The sequence below is a fragment of the Bemisia tabaci genome, chromosome 9 (genome assembly GCF_918797505.1).
Source record: "Bemisia tabaci chromosome 9, PGI_BMITA_v3".
NCBI lineage: Eukaryota > Metazoa > Arthropoda > Insecta > Hemiptera > Aleyrodidae > Bemisia > Bemisia tabaci.
In genome coordinates this window covers 31,505,092-31,522,203 of record NC_092801.1, presented here as the reverse complement: position 1 = coordinate 31,522,203, position 17,112 = coordinate 31,505,092, and the positions used below count along the sequence as shown (strand labels likewise).

At 43.7% G+C, this 17,112-nt stretch overlaps 1 protein-coding gene across 1 annotated transcript; it reads right to left on the bottom strand.

Annotated features, from left to right (window-relative positions):
• Positions 1-237: 237 nt before the first annotated feature.
• Positions 238-7,532, bottom strand: LOC140225403 (uncharacterized). Its single transcript, XM_072304217.1, has one exon. The coding sequence runs from the start codon at positions 7,530-7,532 to the stop codon at positions 879-881; it is 6,654 nt and encodes a 2,217-aa protein (XP_072160318.1). The 3' UTR covers positions 238-878.
• Between the last annotated feature and the right edge of the window lie 9,580 nt (positions 7,533-17,112).

The window sequence follows — 17,112 nt, the reverse complement described above, 5'->3', positions numbered from 1 at the left end:
TGTACGACTGCACTAGATCTATAGATAGCGGAATGATCAGTTGGCCGTTTTGGAAAAGTGCTGTCCTGGTTGTATTGTACGCTAATATTGTCGAATTTTTGATTTGGGTGCAACAATTTGCCTGGTTTAGAATACCGAGTCCGGTCATCAGGACTACTAGTGCAGCTACCTTCTCGGGGATCATTGTGAGGGGGGGGGGGGGGGGGGGGTATCGTAAGAAAAACGGCTGTAGGTTCGCCGATTACTACCTGCACAGACGGAATTTTGAAAATTAGTTGCGAGGGACGAGCCAGTTCTAGCTGGTTAAATTAAGATTTACCAATTCCGCTGAAAAATTAAATATTGGAGTGCCCTTTATATAATTATATAGTGCTTAATTGAACTGCATCTTGCAATCCGGAACCACACGCTGGTATTGCTGGAAAAACACCTATGTGCATAATGATAGCACATACGCTGTTTCTCAACCAGGCCAGAAATTATAGTTCCGGATTGCAAAATGCAGTTCAACTAATACATAAGTTTCTGATCTGCTTGCATATTGCGTCGTTCCTAATTGAAGGGGTCTGTTGAACTTAAAAAGTTTTCGCCAATGTGACTCATTGAGGCAAATTTTGCAATTTTTCAATAAAAAAGTTTAAATTGGACTTGCAAGTTTTGAGATTAAATTGCAACCAAAATTTATTACGAGCGTCCGGGAGATAAATACAGCGTTAACGATGAGGGCGCGGTAACACTTATAGCTGAACATGCAACCTTGGAGTAGCTGTTTTTTTTTTTTTTGTGCCAAAAAATTTAGAGTATGAACGTCATATTTACACTACTGTTTTAACGGGTTTTTTATTTGATTTATTTTTACGTAATTTTACCCTAGTTTCCTAACCATTTTGCTTCCTCTGTCGTTGATTTTGCCGACTAGTAAGCGGTGTATGCATTTCGGTATCTCCTTCTCTCCATGCTCCGTCCGCTTTGCACTGCGCGATCAGTTCCCCCCAGTGCGGATTTTTGTCCAATACATCTGGATTTCCGATTACAATTAGTAATGCCCTTGCTCTAGTTAGAGCTACGTTAAGTCGTTTAGGGTCCTTAAGAAACCCGATGGACCCCGTTTTTGTCTTAGACCTAACTGTAGTGACGATCGTCACTAGTTTCTGCGACCCTTGTACCTGCTCGGTGGTACCACATAGCACTTGTGACCATCCTAGTTCCCTTAATCTTTGTTTCAGCTCGCAGATTTGGCTCTTATAAGGCGCAATTATGCCCACCTCCTGTTGCTGCAGTAAGTTACCATTTAAACCCGGGTGAGTTAGTAATGTTTCCAAGTATGCGATTGCTACCTTAATTTCAGCAAGATTATAGCAACTTTGCGTCAGTTGATCGTATTTCTCGCGGCCCCGCGTTACGTGAAAAATGATCGGCACTGCTGGGTTTGGCAATAGATCCCAGTTGACCGCGGCATTTATGATTTCCTTGGGACCTGCAGCAATTAACTCATTTTTATAGAACAATTTGTTGGGTAGTCGCAGTATTGCAGGGTGAGACCGGTAGTTTTTTACCAATTTCACTACTCTCGTTGGGTTATATTTACCCGAAATGGGATCAGGTGCGTACCCAGGGTGTCCTATTAGACGCTCTAACAACGAAATGTTCAACCCCATGTTTATTGCCCAAGGGGAAATTACTACCGGTCGCAGCTGCAGAGGATCCCCAGCTAAAATTATTTTGCTCGGGTTTTCGCCTGTATTTGCTAATGACAAGGGAACCAGAATTTCTGGTTCAGTGGCCAAGCAAGCTTCATCGATTATAATGTGAGAAAAATGCGGTGGTTTCTGTAAGTTAGCTGATACTAATTTGCCCGCTCCAATTAGCGTGGTGGCTATAATAGCGGGGGCGCGCAACCGAGCGGCGTTGTACCTGATGACGTCATCTTGGTCCCCATGATTATAACATTTTGCTCTCATTATCTGTTCCGGAATAAATGCGCATGCCCGTGACTCGGGGTACAATCGTAGTATTTGATCCCCAGGGACATATTTTAACAACATTAACACTAAATTATCTACAGCGTTATTTGAGGGCGCACACAAGAGAATTTTAGCTTTAGATTTGGAGCCCATTCGCCAAATCTGTGTTATAGCTTCTACTAAGGTGGAGCTTTTCGCCGTGCCCACGGGTCCATATATGAGCACTGGTTCCCTCGCGGAGACCCTTATCATACTCTTCACTGCTGTCCTCTGCTCTCGATTATTATTAATTAGAGGGTTTGCCCATGAAATTTCATCGTGAAAATTGGCAGGCAATTTATCTTGGGGTTGTCCTGGGAATAAAACATCGCTTAAGTTGTCGCACTGCTCAATAGCGCGGTGCATTACCCTCAAAGGATACCTGTTTAAAGAGAATGACACACTTACTCGGTCGCCCGGCGCGTATTCGTAGAAAAATAGTGCTGGTAATTCTAGCTCGATTAATTCATTCTTGACACTCTTCACTAACCCACAAAAGTGTTGATTCGGTAGTTTTGTGAGCACTACACCGAGGTGGTCTCCTTTCTTCAAAACGGAGTTCTCGTGATGAAGTCCAGGGATTTTTACTGCGAAATATTCCTGCGTTTCGTACAGTGGTACGTCCTTTAGAGAATACGATTTCAATGCTTTAGTTACACTAATTTCTTCCATATAAACCGCTAAAGAGAATCTGTCTTTGTAGTTTTCAAAGTTTAGTACCTCCTCATTCGATTTTCGCTCCCTGAAAATTCTCTCGTATTCTCGATGCCGTGCGGCGTCCGTTTCTCCTTCCGGGGGCGGAGGGGGCGGTGCCTTTTCGGCCAGCGCCCGCACTATAGGTGGGATCGGATAGTTGTCCAACCTTACCTTCGCGGTCATTTCTATTGCTAGAGTCCACGCGTGACTCCGTGCCCGGTGGGAGGGGTGGTGGGCCCTCGCGCTCCCCAACCTTTTTACGCAGCCGCGTCGCCATGTAGCGGCCGATGAAGAGGTCCGCGTTCGCGTACTTGTCGGCGCGGTGGTATCGCTCGCTTTTGAAGGCGCCATCACCGAATATATGTTCGCTCGCAGTATTTTCGGATCGTTATACGGACGTAACCGCTCCGCTTTTAAACACTTAAATTTCGAAGGCACGTTTAACTTGTAAATTGACGGGGTGATTTTAGATATTATTTTATACGGGCCTCGGTATAAAGGGCATAGCTTCTTCATCATTCCTGGTTTTACGGCCGGGCAAGACACAAGAACCTTGTCTCCTACCTCAAATTCAACATTTCGCCTTTTAGCATTATAGTACCGCCTTTGGCGGTTTTGGGCCTTCACAATTGCCGCTAATGCTTCCTGGCGCAATTTCGATGTTCGGGTTTCGCGCTGCTCCATAGGAACTTCCGGAGGGGTCGTACCTAGGGCAAAATCGATAGGAAAGGTAGGTTTTACTCCAAATAGAACTTCATATGGGCTCTTGCCAGTAGACATGTGCACATTTCGGTTCAAAGCCGCGGTCGCGATTGGCACGTATTGATCCCAGTCCCGTTGCGTGACATCTACGTAAGACCGAATTATCCCTTTTAAGAATTTAAACTGAACTTCAATCTCGCCGGTGCTTCTGGGGCTATACGGACAATTTGGTCTCATTAGACACCCCATTTTGCGCAGCATTTCTTGAACCGAGTCCGCGATTAGAGATGACCCACAATCAGAGCGTATTTCTTCGATCGGCCCAAACTGTAAATTTAACCTAAAAAGGAAGTCGCCTACCGTTTTCGCGTTGTTTCGAGCTACTGCTTCTGCGTGGATAAACTTCGAAAAGTAATCAATAGCTCCAATAATCCAACATTTTCGGGTGGTACTGATTTTGAATGGTCCCGCCGCATCGATAGCTATTAGCCGGAACGGATAAGCGGGTATTTTCGTAGGTGTCAACAAGCCGGCCGGGGCCTGATTATTACACTTCATAATTTGGCAAGTGGGACATGACTTCACCCACGCCTTTACATCTTTAAGTAAGTCTCCCCAGTAGAACCTAGTTTTGACTTTTTCTAGAGTTTTAAACATCCCGGGGTGAGCGGACTCAAAGTCATCGTGAAAAGCCTTCAAAACGTCGGGTCGGAAAACTTTCGGCAAGCACAAGAGACGGTCTCTGCCGTCGGGGCCGAATTTCTTTTTGTACAAAATGCCATCCTCGGATAAGAAAAATTGACGACTTTTTCGCCTTAGAGCGGTAGTGGCCGATTCTGGATCACGCAACGCTTGCAACATTACCGACATTTCGGCGTCTTGGGCCTGAGCCTGTGGCATGTTTTCTTTTCCCAGAGAAATTAACATAGCGTGCGCTTTCTCCGGCATTGCTCTAGAGAGAGCGTCCGCAATTACGTTCAGCTTACCTTTTTTGTACGTGATATCAAGGTCAAAGTCAGACAATTTTAACGCAAGCCTATTCAGACGATTACTATCGTTTTGGAGGGTTGAATATTGCCTTAGAGCTGAGTGATCGGTGATCACTTTAACTCTTTTTCCGAATAAAAAGGGCTTAAATCTTTTACAGGCTAGGACCATGGCGAGTAACTCCTGCTCCGGGATTCCATATCGCCTCTGGGTTTCGTTGAATACCGTTGAGAAGTAGCAAATTGGTTTTATGGTTTTATCGTCAAACACGTGTGACAATACGGCCCCTGCCCCATATTGGCTTGCATCAACTTCTAACATTACGTCCACCGCAGGATCGTAACAGGCCAAAACGGGGGGGCTCGTTAGGATGGTTTTCAATTGCTGGAAAGCTTCCTCGGCCTCTGGGGTCCAAGTGAACGGGCCCGCGTCTTTTTTGATTAACTCATAAAGCGGCCTACTAATTAAGCTAGCATCCTTTATAAATCGGCGGTAATACTGACATAGTCCCAACCACCGCCTTACCGCGGTGACAGTGGTTGGCCGCTCGTAGTCCACTATCCCCTGTATTTTTGCCTCATCCACGTGCAGTCCCTTTCCTGTCATGAGTTTATATCCAAACAATGATATTTCTGAGCAAGCCACTTGAGTCTTTTTGTAATTAAGTTTAAGGTTAAATTTTCGGCATCGTTCCAGTACTAATCTTAGGTTTCTCATCATTTCTTGGAACGTTTTTCCGATCACATAAAAATCATCGATATAAGGTATGACTCGGGAATAAAGGAGCCCCGCCAACATTTTGTTAACCATGTTTTGATACTCCGAGGCGGCATTACACCAGCCTTGAGGCATCGACTTGAAGTGGAGGTGCGCGAAAGGCGTAGCAAAGGCCGTGTACTTCCGGCTGTCCTTATGTAGCGCTAATTGCCAGTATCCCGCCGTGCAATCGAGCTTCGTGACGTATTTTGCCCCTGAAATAGCCATGAGTGAAGCCTCTAAATTAGGGAGGGGGTACCTAACCTTTTTTACAAGTTTATTTAATGCTCTAAAATCCTGCACCAGCCTAAAAGTCTCCCCTTTTGGCACTAACAGTGCGGGGGACCCATATGGAGAGTCAGATTCCTCCAAAATATTTTGCCTCTTTAGTTCCTCGACCTCCTTCTCAAGCCAGTCTATTTCCTTCTGGCTAAGCCGGTACGGGGGTTTGTACGTCATTTCCTCCCTTTCTAGGGTGATTTTCACCGGGGGGTATTTAACTTTACCTCCTATTAACTTCTCTTTCGGCCAAAGAAACACATCATGGAACTCTGCTAATAATTTATAGACTTGCTCTTTCTCTTCTGCTGACAAATCTGGGTTAACCTGAATTAAGTTCAGGTCTTCCATGTATGGGAATTCATAGGTGTATGAAGAAGGGGGAGGCCCCTCAGTAAGGGTCCCTACGCACGAATCTTGGAATAGGGTCACATCGTATGGATTTTGATTACTCACAAGCACAGCGTCCGCCATGTTTTTATTTACACTATTAGTCAGTACATCAAGTCCCTTGTGTATAACCTGATCCATGGGTCTTATGGTCACTACATCAGTGCTCAGATTACCTACAAAATAAATTGGAACCGCCGTCACCTCATGGGGTTTGATGGTAATCGGGGTTTTCACTCTTATGCTCTTGTCTGCGTCTTCCTGATATGAGTTACACAACCCTTGCCAGACCTCCGCCTCACTCTCTCGCGCGGCAACGGACACTGCACCGCTAAGTACTCCTATGCTCTTGGTCAAATCTTGTGTGAAGGGCAATTTAATTGGGTGCGGTACATTGCGTCTCAGTGTCACTGTTAGCGAGTCAAAATCTATCAATGCGCTGTGGTGTTCCAAGAAAGGGATACCTAATAAGACCGGGGTGGGTAATTCTTTCACTACGAACGCACTCTGGGACAATCGCGTACCATTTAGTTCGAACTCTAAAATTGCTTCTCCCATGGGCTCCATCTTATCGCTAGACGCAGTAAGGAGCTCAAAATTTGTAACTGCGCGTATGGCATCACGGTTTACCATGTCCGGGTGGACGCAATTTACCCCACTCCCCGTATCGAGAAGAAATTCCACTTCCTTGAAATTTATGATCCCTCTGGCCTTAAGAGGGCGACGAAGGGTTGTTCGCCTCTCGGTACCACGCTCAATAGCATGTACCACCCCCAAATCCGTCTTACCGTCCAGTACCGCTTTAATGTGCTCTGAAATTAAGCAGGCCAAGGTCTCCGCCCCAGCTTCGTTTAGCTTTCTTCCATCCTTTTCAAACTTAGATTCAGTAAACACGTCCTGATCAAACTTTAATCTAGATAAGTTTTTACCTGGCACTAGTTGACCACATATTAGGGCATTGACTAAACTAATTTTCTCGTTTAGCTTGGGAATGTCATACCTGGGCATTAAGGGGGAATAAACTACATGCAGCTGACGGGTCAGGTTTCGAATTCTGCCAAGCGGCAGATTATTACAAATAGTAGGATGCGCGTATTTCGCGTATTGTAGGTCAAACTCCTGCCCTCCTCCCATTACTAATGCAACTGCGCGTTCCCCCGGCTGCACTTTTTTCTGCTCAATGAAGTCCAGCGCATCACTCAGTGACGCGTCATCGCAACATTGTATCTCTAGGTTGGCGATCGGCGCGAGTGACTTCTCGAGCCGTGACCTTGCACAACTCAGCAGATGATCTCCGGCTAGAATTACGCGGAGTTTAGGATTCTGGCTCGGTGCGTTCACCGCCTGTGTTACAAAACTCGGCGTTGCCGGAGCCGACTTATTTTTATTTTCCGTTGAATTGTTTTGACTCACTAACTCACCAATCACTACTCGAGGAGTCAATTTTACGGTATTATTTACAGCATTTTCGATAACCACGGTGAACTCCAGTCCTGATAAGAATTTAACTTGGCCAATTGGCCTCACGACCACCCCATGTAATTCGTACGGTACAAAGGAAAGTTGGCCAGATACTGGGCTGGACGTCGTCACCGTAGTCACGACCTGTTCTCCTGAATTTACAATAACTTCGTCGGGAAGGAATACTCTTATCTTTTTACTAGACCCTAGTTGAGCCTCCCTGATGAAAACCGCGGGGTCGACCGTGGTCGGAGGCATCTCTAGTTTTTTTTCTCGGCACCCTTTATCTCAGCCTTCAACCTCTCACATGTTACGGCTGTATGGCCAAGTCCGTTGCAAAATTGACAGTATGTTTGCCCGGATTTGGTGCGTTCCAGAGACCTCTCCCGCCCTGGGGTCCTATTTCCCCGTTCTCGACTCCTAGTCCGAGCAGAGGCCCCAAAATTGATGCACGAACGTGCAAAATGTCCAACGTCGCCACAACGATAGCATTCTCTCTGTACGTTTTCCCTAGCTGGAGTCGCCTCCGACTTATAGCAAGAGGTCGCATAATGCCCGGTAAGGCCGCAACGATAACATGTAGGCTCTGAACCTCCCCCCTGGATCGGCCCCGTTGCCAACTTAGTCAAGGCGGCTACAAGCAATTGATTTACCCCCAATGCCTGAGGCTCAGAATTCGTCCTTCGCAAGGACTCAATATCATGCTGAATGTTTATCATCATAGACTCAAGCCTATTATAATGACTGGGATCGCACCCTCCTGCCATCCCTAGTTTGCCCTCTTGCCTCATGACTGATTCTAACTCGCGAATATTTTCTCGCAAGGCAGCCAGCGTGTTATTGTTTCCCCTTTGTCTGACTCTTGCCCTTAGATCATCCTGTAACCCATCTACAATAAATCCAATTTCATCCATCTGTTCAACTGGGATGGTTGTAAACCTTTTTAGACGACTCTTGTCCTCGAAATAGGTCAACGCGTCTTCTCCCGGTTGTTGCACTCTCTGCTGATATCTTCTCCAACTAGTTGTCCCAGGGCTGGGTTGAAAGCGATCCTTACATAATTGTCGTAGCTCATCCCACGTTTTATTGTTCAGAGTCCCTTCATTTTCTTCCCACCAGACCAAAGCAGGACCAATCAGACTAAGCCAAAAATTTTGACGCGTGGTAGCGTCATTCCAGGCCCGAACTTGCCTTTGGCGGTTGATTTCAGATAAGAAAGGTTCCACCTCACTTGGATCCCCTCTGAACCGCGGGATACCTAATTTTAAAGGATTTAATGCTTGAGCCATGTCAGGAGCAGGATGCTCTATCTGGACGGGCACGTCAAAACGCGGAGGGTTCAATGGCCGCACTACTACGGTCTCGTCTAGGGTCCCTGTCCCACCGTTCTCGTCCTCTGAGCCTTCCGCACCCCTAAAATTCTCCGCGGTTACCTTGTTTTCTGTGTCAGCCAGAAATGACGTCCCCGCTCGCAACCACTCAGGCGAGAAACTGGGATTTGATGGGGTCCTTGATCCGGCCAAGGACCTTCTCTCTATAAACTCCTTAAGACTTAATTTGGCAAAGCTTCGTCTAGCCCGCGCTATTTCCCCTTCATCATCAGTTGGTTTTTCTTCACTGGTTTTCTGAGGGTCCGAATTATCTACTTGAAAACGGGTTCTAGTACAGACACTCGAGAAAAGAGGAGAGGGGGTTTTATCACCTTTCGTCGCAGCTATACGACGAAGTGCTTTTCTAGCGTAGTCTAACCTGCTATAGTTGTAGACAAAACCGAATTTAGCTAACTCTACTTCTACCCGTTTTTGAGTAAAAAGGTGTATATCCTTTGGATACCCTTCTTCGTCGTATGTCACCGGAGGAAGGGAAGGATTTCTTGCTAAAACATCAGCTTCATAAGATGTGTCTGACCCATACACTGACGAGAAAATGCGAACTACACAATGCTTGGATGCTCTCACCGTTCGTTTTAATCTGTTTTCAATATACTCCTTGATTTCGGCATGAGGTAATTTTTTTAAAAAGTCTATCACTGTTTCACTTCGCACATGTGTGTCAATTACAATTAACTGTTTCTCTCTTAGAAAGGGAAGAAGTTCAGCATAATCTACCCTGATCGACTCGGTGTTAATAAATATATTTAAGGTATGCATTCCACATGATTAGAAAATGAAATGGGCGGTAGTAAGTGAAATAAAAAAAAATGTTTAAATTAATTTAAAAATTACCGCTGATCTGGCTCAGAAACACACAAAACGAACTCGGTTTATCAAAAAAAAAAAAAAATTTACACAACCCCAAAACGAGAGAACGAAACCAGAAACAATAAGAAAATTACTTTGACCCTATAAAAAATTTAAAAAAAACATGATACTTCATCCAATTGAAAAAAATGCAATCCTGGAAAGACAAGAAAATTCACTGGTTTCTCCTACATAAATTTGACCTGTAAAGAAAAATAATCAAAGACGAAAAGGAAAAAATTAAAAAAAAATAAAAAGACAGAAAAATCCACTATATAATTCCTTTCTTGAGTCTACGCAATCTCGGAAACACAAATTAATTTTCTCACTCGCTTGGCTTTTTATGGAGAGGTACTACGGAACGGCCAAGAAACACTCACCGGGAGTTTATTTTTTGGCTACCCGGCCGGGCCTACACCACTTGAAAGGGCTAAATCTCGCCCGGCAACACACTTGACACGGGCTCGCTCTGGGGGCGTAAAGAGCGTGAATACTTCGGGGGCGCCTAAAAGGCGAGGTCTCCACCAGTCAAGGTATTAGGTGATAGGAGCCCTTGACAACTCCAAAACGCAACGGATGGACTCAAGAAAGGACTAATAAGGGCATTTGATCTTTAATTCTGCCAAACCTGGCCTGAGGATTTTTTGACTTGCTCGGCTCCTGCCGCCAAACGGGTGCTGGTCGCTCTATGATTGATGGGGAATGGTAGAAGAAGCCGGATGGGAGAAACGGATGTCAACACAGATTTAAATTTACGGGCCACTCGAAATTTATTTACAGTATACACTACACAAGAAAAATTAAACCCTACGCTAACACGATTTAGACAAAGATAAATGAAGGCCAAGGTGGCTCTTCACAGGTGGAAATAACGACCGATATTACCAGATTCGAAGAAAAAAAAACAAACTAAAAGGACAAAAAAAAAACTAGAAAGGGATATTAAACATGAGAAAAATTATAAAAACTACGACACACAAAACACAACACCACCAACGAAGACAACTTAATCGCGATCTCGCACAACGGTTGAGACGGAATTTCCACGTAACACGGGCCGGACTGGGCAATTGCCTCGTATACCTTCCTCATGCGCTTTGAAAATCACGACTGACTTCAGAAGCGATGTTCAGACGCTACCCTGGGCCAGAGATGCCAGGGAAGCGTCGGTTCCCATGGGAAAGTACTGGGGAAAATTCTGAAGCAGCAAAATTTCAGACTCCAAACCACGCTTTCCAAGAATTGCCGGACGGACAGTGTCATGAGCCACAGCCAAATTCATCAGAGTCCCGCAAAATTCTCAGAGATTCACTCCGGAACAGTGCGGGCCCCTGACCAATTTGGCAGCTTCGCATGTCTGCCGGAAACCGATGGAATCGTGGCTGGGCAGTTTTCTCAAAACGCAAGAAAAATGCAAGACAAGCGGCTGGAACGCATCCGCCAGACAGGTCCCGTCGACGTCCCATCTCCCAGTTTCCTTCGCTTGCGTGAGAAAATGTTCGCGGCGCTGCTCGAGGTAAACTTTGAGTCCCGGAGAAATTCAAAGCTTCTCCCGGGCCGCGCCGCGAAATGAGGGCTAAAGATTAGTGGGCCCAAAGGCAAAATGACCGTTTCATGCCATTTTTTTAAGTGAAAACTCTTAAAAATGCATAACTCCGCTGCATTTCAACCGATTTCAATGAACTTTTTTTTAAAATGTTCCTCTTGAATAGAGCTTTCTAATGGTATTTAGGTCTCTGGCTTTTATTGACTTTAGGGCGGCACTTAGGTCGTTTATATGGTTCTTTGCAGAGATTTTTCGTATAAAAAATAGTGTTGCTATTTTTTATTTTTTATTTATTTATTTTTTTTTCCGCGGGTTGTGGGAGGGTTTGAAATGGCAAAATTTAAAAGAAAGAACTTTGAAAAAAGGGATTCTTTTAATCACTATTCTTACGTGTACAAATATTGAAAGCGACGCTCTCATTGTACAAGAGAAGTTGGTGTTGCTAATTTACCAAGATTTTTGCATTATACTTTAAGCGATGGTGATCTTCCGATCTAGTTTGAATGTTAAAAAAAATCGGGGGAAATACAGACCCCTTTCCGAAAAAAAAGAAAAAAAATAGCAACACTATTTTTTATACGAAAAATCTCTGCAAAGAACCATATAAACGACCTAAGTGCCGCCCTAAAGTCAATAAAAGCCAGAGACCTAAATACCATTAGAAAGCTCTATTCAAGAGGAACATTTTAAAAAAAAGTTCATTGAAATCGGTTGAAATGCAGCGGAGTTATGCATTTTTAAGAGTTTTCACTTAAAAAAATGGCAACGTCGCACATCAGCAGCCGAAGGTGAAAATACGGCTCGTGTTGTACACCTTACTGCTCTGTGTAATTATTTCAACGTAAATTGAACATAAGGGACCCCCAGTTCGCGAATGACTTAGTGATCAGGTGCATTCACATTGCGCAAAAGCGCGTGTGACCAACTTTGAGCGGTCATATCTCGGAAACTAAACGTTTCCCCGGGATGATCTTGTGCTCGTTAGAAAGGTGAGAATCTGAACTTTTATTTAGACTGGTTTTTGTTTAGATTCCGTCGATTCCACGATCGTGGTAAAATAAAAACTAAATTTTTGTGTCTATCAAGAACTGCTAAAACCGCGTAAGTGCCACTTTAAGCCAAGTGAACCCCAGAAAACTATATATCACTAGAAAGCTCTATTTAAGAGGAACATTTTAAAAAAAAAGTTCATTGAAATCGGTTGAGATGCGGCGGAGATATGAATTTTTAAAGGTTTCCACTTTAAAAAATGGCAACGTCGCAACCCGGCGCTTCTAAGCAAAACGGCGACCGGTTTTGGGCGTCTGGGAAGCTACTGTATCACCCCAAGTGATCAAAATTCGAAAATGCCTTGAGGCATTTTTGGCCGTTTTTTCACACACCTCTTTGGCAAAAACTGCTTAAAATCGGCCTTTTTGGCGGATTATAGCCTGTGACTTGCCAGGAGTTGATCACACGACAAAATTGGTTACTTCCACAGTTAAAACTCGTTAAACTATCTACAAGCTGAGTCAAATTCTTTCTGCTCACGGTAAAATTAAACGCGCGACAAGCAGCAAACTGAAAAAAAGACACCAAAATTGGCGCTTTTTGCGGTTTTTGTCGTAAGTTTCTTGTTTTCCGATTAAGAGAATGTTTCTTAGGAAAATCTGAATTACGCCGAGTGTAACGACAAACTATTGTATTGTTACATAATATATAGATAAAGAGCCGCTTTAACAGCGGTCTCTCGGGCCCCGCGACGCCTAACCGCTATAGTCCCTTGTCCACCCACAGGTCCTCAGTAATTTGGTGCGCCCTTGTTCCTTTTTAAGCCCCTTATTGTCCTTTCCTGGGCGTCTTCTTCAGTTTGGTGTCGTTACTTTTTTCTATTAAACTCCATTATCTCAGAATTATAAAATAAAATTGTATACTAAATATAGGGTAATGAATAATAACGGTCAAATACCGCCAAAATTCAACGATTTGTACGTAATTTTGGCAATATTGCAATGCGTCTTGTCTTGTTTTAATGAAGTCAGTCTGAGGAGTACATTTTATTCATTAATTTTTAGCAGAAAATTGTCCATTATTGTTTCAAAATGTGGTTTATTGACACGATTCGATAAAACTCACTATTTTATGAATTTTTCCTCTCTGAACTAAATACCCTAGTTATTAGTATTAATCTAAGTTGAAAATTAAATTATTCTACAGAAGTGTATTATTTTGCAAGAGAGATACATTTATAAAATTTAAAAATAAGAGGTGAACAAAGAATATAGGACAATAATATCGAAAAAACCAGCGAAAATTAAAGTATTTTGTTTAAGCTTGGCAACATTGGAATATGTTCGATCTTATTTTATTGTTCAATTTTATTAAATTCTGCTCATGTTGTTCATTAGTATAGTCAAGAAACATTCTCTTAATCGGAAAACAAGAAACTTACGACAAAAACCGCAAAAAGCGCCAATTTTGGTGTCTTTTTTTCAGTTTGCTGCTTGTCGCGCGTTTAATTTTACCGTGAGCAGAAAGAATTTGACTCAGCTTGTAGATAGTTTAACGAGTTTTAACTGTGGAAGTAACCAATTTTGTCGTGTGATCAACTCCTGGCAAGTCACAGGCTATAATCCGCCAAAAAGGCCGATTTTAAGCAGTTTTTGCCAAATTTGGCAACATCTTGGTGACAATTTTTTTATGAAATGGTCAAATTCGGATTCAGCGCCAAAAATTACATAGGAAACCATGAAATTAATGCTACCCGGTGTTTTTGGAGGCCAAAATTTCTATCCGCCCGGACTCAAAAAGCGTCGTCGCTTTAAAGTTTTAATGTTCTGCAAGTATCAGTGTGTCATAACATTTCATTATTTGTACTTATTTTCGAATTGCCGGCAAAAAAGTAAGTGTGTGAATGACCTATAAAACAACGAGTAGATACTTCCAAAGTTGCCAGGTTGTGCCACAAAATGTGAATATTTAATATGGGTTTAATTGAAGAAAAGTGCTGATTTTCAGCATTATCTGGCGACTTCAGATAACCTGTGAAAGAAGGCATAAAAAATTGAAGTCTGCAGTTGCCTTTTTTTTAAAGAAAATCCCACTCTTTCCTGAAACAATTTCCTGTAAAGTTCATCAGAGTTATTGTATTTCATTTGAATATTTTATTTTTCATTTCTTATTGTTGCAAATTGTGAAGAAAGGCAAAAAGTGACAACTTATGCGGAGAAGACGATCCCGGGGGGGGGGGGGGGGGTGTTGTGTTCCTAGACGGCAAATCTCCCCAGTAATAAACGGAACGACAAGACCTCTATTTTTCAAAGTCCATGCGGCCCTTGCACAACCCAACCTAATACTCTGTCTCATTGAGCGTCTCGACTTCTCAAGTTCTCGACCGGGGAAGGGGGACTTTCGATTTCAAACGAGATCGGCGAGAAAAAGAGGTGTCCTCCTGGCGAGACGATGAGACGAGGCGTGGGCCACCGCGCCGATGGGAAACGTAAACAAAGGGGTGTTCCGCGAATTCATCGCCGAGTCCGAGGGTCGCGGTCTTCTGGGACAGCCCCGTCGGTAATTAAGCTGGGTGGCGGGTCCGAAAATTAAGGCCGTATCGGGCCGCAAGCCGACGGTCCGGCCGCAGAGGCTGAGGCCCGCTGAGGCCCATGAGCCAGCATCAAACCTCAGCATCAGCGCTTGAGGCTGGCTCGGTCGGCTCTCCAGCATCGGGCTTCAATGCCCGAAGCCGGCGGCCGGCAGGTTGAGCGCATCAGGCTCGGAGCCGTATGCCCGAACGGCCGCTACCTGGGCATACGGCATTGATGCTGAAGCTACGAGTTGATGCTGTACAGCATAACCTCATGAGGCGCCTCAAATGCCTGGGTCTGCTGGCATCATTTGTCTTCCCTGCGGCCTTCTCACTCTTTCCTCTACTTGTACAATCACGTTCTCATCTGGAACATCATTTACTGAAACAAAAAACAAAAAATGAACATTGGAGAGCCTTCATATATTAAATTATATGCCACATTTTACAGCGCTTTTGACTCCCCCTCTCTCTCTCTTCTAACGCAACCCTGCTCCCTTAATAATGGGCCTGTTGCATGCAAGAGATACAGCCGTGCGAATAGACTTTCTAGAGGTTAAATGACACGAAAATTACGATGGTCACATTAAAAAAGTCTGAAATACACTCCTTACTGCGCAATTTGTGTTGTTAGGAACGCGCTTTTTCAAATTTCCCGCGTCTGGGGGCAGTTTCTAACGGAGACAATTAACGGCAACTCGCGGCTATTTCCGGTCAACTAAAACTGACAACATAACCTAAAAATCGGAGCTCGTGACAGGTTTTTGCGTTTGGCCCAGATATTCCAGACCAAATTTTCATCAAAAACCAAAGTCTGTCATCGGTGTCAAACTCGCTCCTAATGTAAACAAACGAACGGCGACATAGTCCGGACATAAACAAAGCGTACCCAGAGCGGACTTCCTCGAGATGTTCCAGACTCAATTTCTCAGCGTTAGCGTTTCTTCACCTCGACAAAAGAACTTTCGTCCGCGTCTAACATTTATCCCTTTCGTAAAATCAAATATCAGTTACCCCGTTGATCTGTTCATGGTGATTTCAAGTGAAATTGCGGCGAGATACTCCAGACTCCTAATGTAAACAAAGCGGCCTGTACGTGCTGGCCCTGGTCGAGATGTTCCGGACTCATTTCTTCATTTACGTTTCTTCATCTCGACCAAAGAAGTTTCTCGCGCATTCAAAGTAACATTTTCCGGTTCCATTGTTAGAGAAGAAACAAGTCATTTTGTCGTAAGTCAGGATAATATTTGTGTTGATTAAGTGGCTTGAGCATTGGACTACCTGGCTGCGCCTTGCATAGCTGCCTCTATATCAAGATGATTGGGAGAAAAGCTTACTGGTTGATGTGCGAATCTGAATCCTAAATCCCTAGGAACGGTAGTTGTGAAAACCAGACGGATGTACAATGCTAGGTACCTTGCTCCTCACTCACTTTCTCATGGATGTTCACTGGTCTCTCCAAGGTTCTGGTTTTGCGATGCGTTGAAGCCAATGCTTTAAGTTTAGCTATAACAACCAGGCTTCGGAGATACTAATTAACAATCCTAGCAGTCACCAAATTCTCCAGCAAACCCGCATAGTTGTCTATTAACAGCTGAAGAAGCAATGGAAACCGTATTTACCTATGACAACAAGATTTTTTCCGTTGGAACTCTGATAGTAAGTATGAGGGGGAACTATCACCTTTAAGGCACGTTTCTCCATGAATTTTCTTGTTTTTTGGCATCAAACTAAGTAGAACTCAAGGAAAATGAGGCAAAACTTTACAAGTTACCATGTAAGGTTCATCTGCTGAAAAAATAGAATAAAGTCTAAAATTCCTAATGAACATCACCAAGATGGTTCTGCCACCAGCAGTTCATTTTTTAAGGCACGGATCAAATACGCACTGAAAAAAAGTAGTATGCTGTTTTAGCACCTAGGATGTCAAAAATGTGTCTAGTGATCCCAAAATGCTGCCTTTACTGCCCTCCCAGTTAACTTTACATCCTACGAATGCAAATCCAACTGCGTGGGCAATCAAGGTAGCATCTTAGGATGACCAGACACATTTTTGACATCCTAGGTGCCAAAACAGCATACCATTTTTTTCGGTGCGGTTATCTATTATTCTCACAGTGCCCATCAAATTATAGGTAAGAAACCTAGTCCTGTAGTAATAATGGCATGGAATGACGGGCTCTAATTGGTGACTTGACCATCCCCAATAAGTTATCGAAAGAATTTACTTCCTAAAAGATCCTTTGCGAATAAAGCCAAGTAAATATGCAGATAAAAGTCCCGTGTGATATGTGAAGTGTACTTATTCAAAGTAATTTCAAAGGGAAGGGATGAAATGTTCAAAAGGTAACGTCCAAATTTGCAAAGTTGTAGAGGCGCTAGGCACAAATTGGACAAGGTGCCGCTAAGTAATGATTAAATGAATTTTTTATTGTTATTAATTACGGAAAAGAGGAAAAGAGAATCAGGCCGAATGCCAAAATCCAAAAT